The sequence below is a fragment of the Triturus cristatus genome, chromosome 7 (assembly GCF_964204655.1).
Source record: "Triturus cristatus chromosome 7, aTriCri1.1, whole genome shotgun sequence".
NCBI classification, from domain to species: Eukaryota; Metazoa; Chordata; class Amphibia; order Caudata; family Salamandridae; genus Triturus; species Triturus cristatus.
Window position 1 is genome coordinate 658,775,461 of NC_140590.1, and position 12,216 is coordinate 658,787,676.

The following is a 12,216-nucleotide window of genomic DNA, read 5'->3' on the forward strand; positions in this document are numbered from 1 at the left end:
GCACAAACGCCAATTGGTTTGCAACGATTAATTACTGAACTCGGAGCCTATACCACCTCGTTCCAATTGACCATCAACTACAAAAAACGAAGGTGATGTGCTTTAACAAACATCATAAAGCCGATCGCAAATTTACTTGGACTTTGGACAAGCGACTTTTGACCGAGGTGAATTCATACAAATACCTTGGCTTCCAAATTGATCGCAAACTCATCTTCAAGATTCAGCTGTCCCAAGGTCATACGAAATCCAAACAGCTGCAGTTTGCCTTCAAAATTTTAAAAAATAAACTTGCAGGTGGATCTATTGGGCACCAATTAAAGGATATAGCAGCAAAATTCCTGCCTTCTATCTCATATGGTACAGAAATCCTGAATGGTAATGACACTAAACGCTTGAACCTGGAACAATCAATCCTTTTTAAGAAGCTGTTTGCAATCCCCCGCCACATTCCGCAAGCCCAAATTCGACTTAAGTATGGTCTAAAAAACCAGATCCCTGACAAACAAGGTACACTAGTCAAATATTATTGGAGGATGCGGGATGCAGAGGAAAACACACTCGCACATTATTGTTGGGCAGAAATTGAAAAGCAAGCCAGCTTCAAAAATTCAATCTTCAAAGCTCTGAAGGCCTCCCTCTCAGCACTGAAGTTAGAGGAGGCATGGCTAACAGCTCCCACCTACTTCGGCTTTAATTTATTGGTCAACAAAGCCATAAAACGGCATTCCATACTATTAGACAAAACTGCCTTAGCAAAAAACAAACACGCCTGGGCCGTGATTCAGTCATACCAGAGGTTGCAACCTCAATCCTACCTGCTACATCACTTTTCGCACCAGAAAAACATTTTTTTCACTTTAAGGCTTGGGTCATACCCATCAAAGGACCTGACCCCAAAATGGAAATATGTATGGCAATCAAAGGAATGCCGATTGTGTGGAGCTTGGGATGAGTCCTTACTGCACCTACTATGCATCTGCCCTGCTTTGGCAGAAACGCGCAAAAAGGGCCTTCGGTAGCTCTTTAGGAAGGAACAAATAAGAACTTGTAGAGCTGCAGTGATTCACTGTCTCATGGGCTCATCTATCCCATTGTCCTGCAGAGCCATAAACTTTTTAAAAAACGTGGCAAGAGACCTGGCCAATGCAGAACCTGTTAACCAACTCATGCAGTATTAGACATCTGGCTTTGAAACCATCCGAAAGTTCTGCTTACATGTTAACTTTTTACATTTTTTACAAAAATAATTACAATGTAAATTCTTGTAAGTTTTATTCGTGGTGGTTTTTCCACTCTTTTATGTATTTTTACGAAATCAAATAAAAGTATTCTTCTTCATCTCCCAGAGCAATGCAGAAAAACTGCAAAGGCTGTAATACAAGAGAAACCTACTGGCAGTACCTGCCTGAAATCTGCGCTACATGCAACTAAAACAGCGAGCTTGCAGCTGTGCACTGGTACCACCCTTGGGAGGCATGCCTGCTTGAGTGCCCAGGTTCAAATATGATGTACAGTCATTCGTCACTAATATGCTTTTTACGGGGGAAACCTTATTTTGAGCAGAAATATGATGACTTCCAATAAATTAAAAAGGACCATAACCTGGCAAAGGCCCGGTGGGCTCTACAATTCACTGTCTCCTTTGATAGAGGTGTTTCCTCAATCGGGAGAACCATGGATTTGGGGAGGGGGTTTTAACACCACAGGACAGGGTAGAGCGAATGGAAAGGGGCAAATGACAAGAGGGCCGAGCCAACTTGAAATGACTTGCAAATAAAAAGCCTTCCAGACTAACACCATATGGGGGCAAGATAGGAGGCTTCCTCCTGAATTGGAGAGAAATCACCTCCAGCAAAAAATAGCACTCTGCATTACAAGACACAGTTACTGCATTTGATGTTTGCAAGTTGTAACTAATACAAGGGAAACTGTTGGTGAAAAAGAAATTGGACCAGGTGTGAAATTAACTTTGTGCCCACCAGAAATGCTTTCTCCTTGAGAGCCTGAAATTGTTCATGTAATATTATTTCAGATAAGCAGTTAAAGAGAGAATTTGGTGTTGCCCAACACTGCTAGATTATCCTCTACATAAACCCCCTCTACATAAACCCCCTTGTTGAGGAAACCTAGGGTCTGTGGAGGGCTGAGTGAATGGTGAAATCGAGACCTGTTTTTGTTTGGCTCACATTTTGTCCAGGTCACTTCCAGCCCCTAGATATAATCACAACCAGCACACTGGTCACTTTTCTTTTTCAGTTTGCCAAAGCTCATGTAAACACCCAAAAAATAAGAGCAGCGGCATGAGGGAGACACTCCACCCTTTTGTTGTTCATCATCTTTAGTCATTTGACAGGGCACCCCTTGTTCGCTCACCACTCTAAGGTATAACACTTGTGACGATAGAAAAGTATCAAAGCAAGTAGGTGTGGTTGATAACTGAGAGTGCTTCAACGGATTGGTGAGTTTGTGGTATTATGGATGGGTGAGTAGATGAAAACAGGTATAATTTAGTAGGTGAAAGAATAGATGCAAGAGTACCAGGTTGGGTTGAATCACTCTGTGCATGGATGATGAGTGATTAGGTGGATGGATGAATAAGTACATGGATACAAGTATCCAGGTACTTCCAATTGTAAGCCAGACTCATTTGCTCTGCCAGTGCTTTCTTTTGTATTACTTTTCTTTTTTAAATGGAGCAGAGTGGCTGTGCATTCAATCAGAGTATACATAGACCACTAAACCATTTCAAGTAGTGATGTTGAATAATTGTGCACGTAGCATGTGTACACTGCCCAGCTGCAAAATCTTTAAAACATTGGGTGTGCATGAGCAGTAGATGTAGCTGCTACCACTGTGTCTGCCTCTGGTTTTGTCCAACACTCATCCCCCATCCCCTACCAAGTTCCAGAGTATGCATGGGAGTTGGTGCCAGGCAGCAATGTACACCAGTGTAGGGTTGGTAACATTGTTATTGTGATGCCCTTCTCTATTTCCAGATGCAGGTAGCTATGTCCAGCCAGTGACTTTCTGAAATTCGGCCTTCTTCATGTATGCATGAGCTCCAGTTTAGCAATGAGTGGCAGTGGTAGTGCTGATATCTGGGGTGAAGACTTGTAGGTAGCTACCCAAAGGATGTTTTAATGCTGTTAACAGCTGCTAGGAATGGAGTAGCATCAGTTCTGCTGATAACCTACTTTGAACTCCGTGGATGTGTTCAGAGTCTGCCCACGTTTATCTGAAATTCGCTGTCTGCGCTCAACCGCAACCTAATCTATTTTGGCATTTTTTTTCTGGTTAATGATTTATAAAAAAATTTAACATCTATGAAATTTATCAGAAGGACTTGCCGTCTTACCTGAAGGAAAGTAAAACATTTTCTGTCAGTGATGCAAACATCTCCGCGTTGCTGTACTTTGACTCCCCTCTTCTCTATTGCCCATAGTTTACTGAATTCTATGTGAAAAATGTGACCATCTTCATTTCTGAATGTTTGGAAGGTGAAATTATTCTACTGTTAAAATTAATATAAGCAAGATAAATTGGTATACTCACAGGATGGACAGCAAGATAGACTGCTTTCGAGTTGATTTGGCTGATTTATAACATTGGATAGCAGAGCTCATTGAGAAGCACTACTCTAAATAAGCTAACTCAACTTAAAAGCTTTCTTTCTTACTTTCCATTATGCTACTAAAGGTGACTGTGTGATTAAAAGTGGAATTAATGAAGAGGCAGTCTCTTATGTGCAACAACATAGTGCTCTGACACAATGTGACTGCAAGTACTGCATCCTTGAACATAACTGCCAAAGAGCTCCATGTCTTGTGTGGTAGTTCTGAGTTTTTCTTTAATAACACTTTGCATTCTGCAACTTTTTTTTTGTGTGGTTGTTTTGTTCTATTTCAAGTTTTTCCATTATTTTATAATTTTTAACGAAATCAAATAAAAGTATTATTGACTTGACCATTTCAAGTAGGGGTTTGAAAATCAAAGTACACAAAGTGCTGTTGGTTAAAACGCCAGAACTCTAAAGGAGTCACACACTTGAACTGTAGTGCCTTGACAGCAATGTCCAAGATACTCAAGATAATATATGACACACTGTGGTTTACCTTAGAAGCCTGCTGAACAGAATAGTGTTAGACAGCCCATTCTTGAGGCAGTCCTGTATATACATCGAACTCCCAGATGTTAAGATATTTTCTGATATAACAAGTCGGTGTAAAACTCGTCTTGCAAGCTTTGGCTTGTAAAATATCTGTAACCTGGATTAGGTTTGCTGTCAGATGCTAGAGTCTACTAGTTCTGTAACATATGCACAGCACAGCCTGTTTGGGAAGGGAGAGTGCATTATCTTTCCCGAGACTCACCTCGACTGGGTCAGGCACACTTAATACACCTGGTTGGGGTAAAGTAGGGCTGCTTTTGGGTTCTAATCCACTTCTCTAATCTTACAATGCGGGTGTCAGTTTGTGGATTGTCAATGTAATATATTTTCACAACATCCTCCATTATGTTGTCATTTCTTTTACCTGTAGTTTGTGAGGTTATGATATCCCAAAAGGACTAGCCACAAAAAACAAAGTGCTGTAGGAAGGAAGAATCCTTTGGTTCCTCAAGGAAACTTTTCTGGGACTGTTAAGCACTGTTCCCCAACACCGTTCCAGCTGAATTTCTCAGCTCTATTTGCTGACAACTTGCGTCCTTATTTTAAACCATGGTGGACATAAGAGAGGCTTGGGTACCCTCTGTGCTATTTCCCAAGGCGAGACCAGTTCCTTCTGGCTTAATGATTCTGGCTCCTCTGACACGGACATCGCCTGACTCACACCTTCCTTAAGCACCGGCCTCTGCACCTAAAAAGAAGTGATGGACTGTTGTGCCATAGTTTGTCCATCAGGTGTCACCCACACTGCTGCCTCTAGAAATGATCTTTGCATCGGAGTACTTATCAGCACCACCCTCAAGGTTGGCTCAAAATATCTAGGTAGAGCAAGAGAAGGTCAGAGCTTTACCTTGATGAGCAGCTTCTTCCTAGGGCACATAAATTCTTCTATTTAGAGGATCATTCCGGATTTGATTCTGATGCCATAAACATTCCTGGCAGAGATCATGTTACAACTGCGGTGTTGAAACTCTAGCTATCACCTTTCCCTTCAGAGCACAAGTGTCAGATATTTTCACTGAGCTCTTGTGTCTTTCGGCAGTTGCCAAGCTCTTGTATTCTATAAGGTTCTGCTGAAATCTGTTCTGGCTGCCTGGGTAAAACTCTTCTTTGACCTAGCAGTACACAAATAGCCACACAACATTACCACAGTCTGTGTGATCTGAAAATCTTGGCCTCTCATCCATCGCGAAACCTTTTGGGTGCAGGCTTCCTTTCCATCAAACAGACTCCAAATGTCTTTCTATGGAGAAGTAATTTTCTGTCTGTCATTGGTGGCTTGGATGCTTCAAAGTGGATCTGTTCTGCGTATACAGTGACTAAATCCATTCGTGGATTTCGGACACCCTGAAGAACATGGCTTTTGATGGCAGGCAGCTTTTTATGGGAAGGACAATTCCTCCTTTGACTGTTATAGAAATAGCAGGGCTACAACCTCCTCACTGGATCTGACCTCACCAGTAAGCCAGGTCCATCTGCAATACTGGAAATGTTTGCGCTATTCGAGAGCTCAGCAGTCCAAGCACAGACTTCTCAGCCTGTTCAGGTGTGTCAGTAGATGTAATACTTCTTTTGCGGCAATGTTTGATCTGAAGGTCTCCATCAGCATTAGCAAATCCAGAGCCTGCTGTCCTTTGCCATATTTGCTACCTCAAAATGTTTCCCACTCTCACTCCTCCCACACACTACTATCTTTTTGTGGGGGACTGAGTTTCCCTCTTGTTGACCAGTTGGGAGGCAGTCACGATGCATAGCTGGGTCCTCCAACTGATCCACATTGGTTGTGCTCTACTCTTCTTGTTTCCTATCAAGGTGATTCATCTCTTCATCCCTTCACTGCCTACCTTGGTCAAGGAAACCTCCTCGCTGGGTCATGGCCCCTATGTGGGAGGAATGATAGCCCGGGTATTTGACCCACGTCATGCAGTGTTTACACGTAGGCGTGTTTAAGGTACAAAAAGTTCTCACCTTTCTATGAACAGTTTTCCCCCCTTCAGTATCTGGAAGCGCTATTCAGACTTTATTAGCCAGCTCTACCTCCACCTCCACCCGTTATATCAACAGAGTGGGAGGTGTGAGTTCCTGGATGCTGAGTTTAGAGGGAATGTGGCGGTGGACGAAGCAATAGGGAATGTTCCTGGTTGTGGTCCATTAGTCTGAGTTCACCTTCTGTATGTCAATGGAGGACCACAAGTGGGAGCTTTCACTCTGTGCCTTACCCCCGCTTTGTTGATCTCTCCCCACCCCCACACACATTTCCTTTCTCCCTCATCTGTCTGTTGGTCTGCCTAGCTTAGTCTGCCTCCTGTGTGCTCTTCCTCTTTCTCTGTATCTGTTTCTTCTCACCTCCCCTCTTCTCCCACCCCACGCCTTCCCCCCTCCCTTTCTCTCTCCTCCACTCCCACAGCACGACCAAGGAACTGGCTTTTCAAGAGGTTGCAAAATGGGAAACTTAATCACTACACAATATATCTTTTCAGCCTCAAGTATACTTTCTCTCATAGTGCACACCAGTGGTTCCAGCTTTCTTCTGACCGTTTTGCAGGACTGAATGACCCTCAGTCTTCTACAAGTTGTGTGACCCATGTCAACTCGGAGAAATAAACTCTGCAGCCAGTCTCAGTTACCCCATGTCCCAAACCACTGCTAAACTGAAAGATTCCAAAAGTGATTCATTTGAAGGTTCTGTTCAATGCAAGAATCTGCATTTAAAGACCACTCTTGTTCAATAGTTAGAAGTCTCCTGTTTTTTATTTTTATGTGCATTGATTTGTAAACTTTCATAGGTTTCAATGGCCCATGTGTTCTGTCAGTGTTTGAATTTTGCTGACAACGCCTGCCCACCATTATTAATCCAGTCTTCTGGGTTTCAGTCACAAAAGGCAAACCTGTTTCACAGGAATTTCATTGTACAAAGATCTTCATACACAGATAAATGAACAAACTGATGGTGGTAGTTGTGATTGAGAGTGGAAGGACATAACAGAAATACTACACTAGTATGATCTTAATGGGTTCCGTCTATCCCTTTTTTCCAACTCTGTGTGGTCGCAGACCCCAAACCATGATGCATTAATTCCACAAATGAAGAAGGTTCCGTCGGGCGACAGTCAGACTCCTATCTCTACAATGGAGGCGGTGCCTGTGTATGCACCGCCGTAGGGTAATAGGATGTCCCTTTCCGACTGCCTTTTCATGGCGGTCCCACCGCCATGAAAAGTCAGACGCAAACGGACTTTGGCGTTAAGCAGGGCTCCCATCCCCAGTGGGCCATTGCTAAGTGGCCTGGGGGGCACCTGTAGTGCCCACCCCCACTTATCCGTGTTCCGTGTGCCAGGCACCACATCGTCATCTTATTCACCTGTTCTGAACCAGAAGTCTAGTCTAAGTGGTGGTCTATTTGGATTCTCTATTCCGGTACATGGCATAAAATTAATTGAAAGGGCTTTCAAATTTGATAAAATAAATATTTAAAACTGTGCTCTGCTGTCTTGCACATGTGTAGAGATTGTGTATTGAAATGAACCAAGACAGAATATCTGTGATGGGGAACAAGGATTACAGGTAAGCAGCTTTTCCATTTTCAATGCCATTTTTCTATCAGATTAAATGAACTAAAATAAAAATGAACTTGACCTCTACTGTACTACATCTGCATTTATCTGTGTAAAAATGTTTCCACATAGAATCTTTGGATAAATGGGAGCGATTGACAGTAGCGGATGCACTGGAGCCAGTTCAGTTTGAGGATGGACAAAAGATTGTGGTGCAGGGAGAACCAGGAGATGAGTTCTTCATCATATTAGAGGTGAGCACATTTTATTTTTAGGAGAAGTTGGTGTATTTATAAGCCAAAGTTACCCTGAACTGTGATGTCCAGTGGCTAGATATGTGGAGAACTAATTAACCCCAGAGCAGGTTACCTCCAGGAGCCCACACCACCTCTGTGAACCCCTGCAGATTTTCTTCAAGACACTCGTCTTGCTGGATCCCACATTGCCCCAGTTACCTCACCAGCCTAGTGGACAATCTGGCAGAGGTGGCCGAGTAAATCCAAACCTTCAAGCCATCTTGTCTGATGTCACCTGCAATATAAAGGTTATAGAATTTAGAAATGCTGGTCTTTCCTCCACCTCTTTAGATGGTTCATAAACACTTTCAGTTGCTAGAATTGATACTCTGCTCAGAGGTACCACCACCCAGTACCGACAAGGACTTATAGTAGCCCAAGAAACATGCAAATTAATCGTCCACACCTGACTTCACCACCTGGGATGATAAAGTTGCCTCAGTGACCATCAGCATGGCTTCTTAGTTTTAATTAATATTTTATTTTGCTCATGGGCCTATTTTTGGTCTATAATTAAGCATTTCCATTTAGTGTTCCTATAAATATCCACTAAAACAAAACCTTTTTGTAGTATTTGTTGGAAAATAGTATAGACAAAATGGCAACAGCTTACACATCCTAAGGGCCATTGCCTATACACAAAAGCCAGTGGGTCTGAGTTGCCATGAACACCATCCTCCCCAAGGGCTGCCATAGTTCAGGTATTTAGGCACTTTTGTGAGCAGGAATAAACAACCAATCAGCCTCTGATTGAGAGCGGGGATAGTCACAAGTGTATCCATGAATGATGCCAATACTGGAACTGCAGTTCCAAAGTAGCCGTTTTCCTTTCTAGCTTTGGATCTTTCATGTACAAATGAGAAATATCAAAAGGAAGGGGAAGAAGTCCCACCTTGTTGAAAAGGCTGTGCCGAACTACTTGTCCAATTGCACCCACCCTCACTGTTGCTTGGTTCAAATAAAAGTGCTTGGTGAATGTTTAAATTACTGCCCTACATAGGTCAATTAGTGGAACCCCAGCATAAAGAGCTGCTGTTGCTACAATATCTCTTGACAAGGGTGTGTTTGTCATTTGACAAAACTCGATTGCCTCAGATTTCCTCTTAATGATGTTTGGAAAGATGCTTGCCTCATTGGGGTGTTTGTAAGAAACACAGTGCTGAGCTTATTGCTCCTTTCAATGTCAGTTTTCAAAAATGTTTGCAGGTAGGGCTGGCAACACTTTGCTAGGCGGGTGTTCACAAACCTACACAAATGAGCAAAGTGAGCATGGGTAAGGTTTGAAACTATTTTTCACAATGATGCATTCACTGATGACAAGGGTTACATTGACAAGACCACTGATGTTACCACAGCTGACTGGAATCTTGTCATTGATGGATGTGTCAACAGTATAGTCGACGAGATATTCAGTGGTATTGTCATTGAAAGTGGTCTCGTCGATGATGGAATCTTTGTCATGACTGTGAGAATCCTCAGTCAGTGAAGGGATAGACTAACTTTTAGCTGATGATAGAGAAGGCATTGTCAATGGCTTAATCAACCACATTTTAAGCGGGCCTGGCTTTGTGGGGTGATTCACTTCAGAGTGTTGTGCTGGTTTTGACTCTGAATTCTTAGGCATCTTCAAGTGGTTGGAGTTCCTTGGGTACAGAATTATCAGCAGCTAAGGCTGTAGGAGAAATCTTCATCTTAATGAGTCGTCTGTTATTAAACAAACTAGAGGAGTGGACTATGGGAAAAAATATATTTATCTCGGTGCAATATGGTTTTAAAAAAGGAGATGGGGGAATTTGGATCAGTGCCTAAATTTGAATTTAATCACAGCTAAATACACCCAAATTAAAGAAGAAAACATTTTCTATGGCGTTTATAGATCTCTCTGCAGCTTTCGACTTGGTCTACTTGTTTACTATCTTGAAGGACATGGGAGTGGACGAAACTATAATATCTTTCATTCGCCAATTATACTCTGTCTTCTGCATGTGTTACATTTGGTAGTCTGTGTGAATGTACAAGATCTTTCCCTATCCGTAGGAGCGTCAGGCAGGGGTGTGTGTTAGCCCCTTTCTGTTTTCACTGTATACCAACGACGTTGAATCAGTAGTGGGTCACTCTGTAATTGACGTCCCCATGGTAACAAACTAACTGACTCCCATTCTGCTTTAAGCCAATGATGTCGTATTAATTGCTAGGACTGGCCTAGCTTTGCAAAAGCTGATTAATAATTGTGTTGTTAGAAGGTGGTTCTGACACTATGGGCCGGCTGGATTTTTTGCTTTCTGAGCACCTAATTGTTGAGCTTTTACTGTGGGGGAGCCTCATAAGTTGGGACTCACCCACAGTTGAACTTAGGATGTAAGAGACTGCATGGGGATTTTACTGGCGTCCCCCTGGCTTTACCAGGCCACTGCGCAGCAGCTGGAGTAAGGGACACCGGGCTGGTTACATGCAGACACGTGTACATGCGTGGGCACACGTGTACATGCTGCGCAGGGGAGATTCCTAGCGTGCGCAGGCCAGGAGCAGCTACAAGGTGAATGGTGTGGCAGGACTTATGCTGAATTGGGTGGTGACTTGGAATAGGCTTTATACAGTGGGAAGAAAAATGCCAGGGAAAGTCAGTGTGCTTTACAGTGTTTATTCCATTATTCGCTTATGGGGATAGGGGGCACATGGGCTAGTTTCACTTTCCTAAGGCCTACAGATTCCAGAAACACACTAAAGTCCACTGTAGCTGATGTGAAAAGAAGTATTCTGCAGAGTCCAAAGTCATATTTGTACTGCTTTTGGGTCATCCCAAACTGTCATATTTCTCTGAGCCAGCCATGACCAGACCCAGGCTGAGGGCTGACCTCAGCTGGATGGATTGATAAGCTTTCTTCCCAAGCTAGGGCCTCCTCTCCACGAAGAGAAGATGGGTGGGGCTACAGGCTCATCCATTAGCAGCTGTCACAGGGTGCCAGGCACCAGGCTGCACCAAGGAGGGAAGCCAGCGTGGGGGGAAGGGGGCTTCTGAGACATGTGGCCAGAGACCCTGGACAACGCCATTTTGAACAAGCCCAGAGGCTGGACAAGGAAGGAGCAGGGGCAGGGAAGTGATGTGTTGCTGTTTGATAGGACCAACAGAGACTTCCTGCCAGCCCCCTACTCAACTTTTAAAAAGTGCTTGCACAGGAAGAGAAGCTCTCTGGAGTGTGGTCTGCTGAGGCTGAAGGTGCTGGAGCCTGGCGCTATGGACAGTTGGAAGGAGAGACCCCCTGACTGCCCCGAGGACCCTATCAGCACCAGAAGAAGAGCCCAGGACCGGTGCGCAGAAGCAGGGGGCTCTGCGCAGGGAGAAGAGAGGCCCAGGAGGAGAGCCAGGCGAAAGGCTGGCGCAGGAAGCCAGTGAAGACAGCTCCCTGCAGAATGCACCCTCGTGGAGACCCGGAGGGCGAAGGAGAGTGCTCCCAGTGGCTGGGGGGGGGGAGGGTGGGGGGGGGGGCGCCACCAGGAGCAAGAGGATGCGAAAATAGGGGGGGGGGGGAGTGCCATCGCACTCCCCCCGAAGAACCGCTCCAGAGTGGACGCTGCGTGTCTGCCCGCAGGCAGACGAGAAGAGTTGTGCCGGCTCCCACGGCAGCACGCGAGGGTGCTGGCCGGGCGGGGGCAGCCGGGGGTGGGCTCCCCGGACTGCCCTCCATCACGGAGGCATGCGGTGGTCCCGGGTGGGACCGGGACCCCGAACATGAAGAGCGAGGGGCCCGGGTGGGACTGGGCCCCAGAAACCCGAAGTAGCGGCCGGGGATGGGCTCCCCGAGCCGCCTACAATCACCTGGGGGTCCGGGTGGGACCGGGCCCCCCACCAAAGGATGAAGATGCGGCGAAGCTGCCGGCACCACCAGCACCGCTCTCCCCGCCACAGCGGGAGAGCCGTTCATCTATTATGCATAAGAAGGAGCCTGAAGCACCCCATAATGCCTTGCAAGGCATGGGGAGAACATCGTTTTTGGTGTCTGGTGGCCCCCAGAGGAGGGGGTCACCCTCATGTGTGAAAAGAGGTGCAGGTGGGCTGCAGGACCAACGCAGCCTCCCCCAGCATAAAGAACAGTCCACCCATAAGTTTCACAGGGCATCTGAAAAAATAACCCCTCAAGGGCTCAGCCAGCATTTAGCACCTTCTGGGCTAGAACTTATGTTCTACAGCTGAGGGTGT

General features: G+C 45.1%; 1 protein-coding gene across 1 annotated transcript in view; it reads left to right on the forward strand.

Annotated features, from left to right (window-relative positions):
- The window catches only part of PRKAR1A (protein kinase cAMP-dependent type I regulatory subunit alpha), a 299,228-nt gene that overhangs the window by 184,271 nt on the left and 102,741 nt on the right, over window positions 1-12,216 (forward strand). Inside the window, exon 9 of the mRNA XM_085617303.1 lies at window positions 7,855-7,976. Coding sequence (XP_085473429.1) covers window positions 7,855-7,976 — 122 coding nt within the window. The remainder of the gene's footprint in view (window positions 1-7,854; window positions 7,977-12,216) is intronic.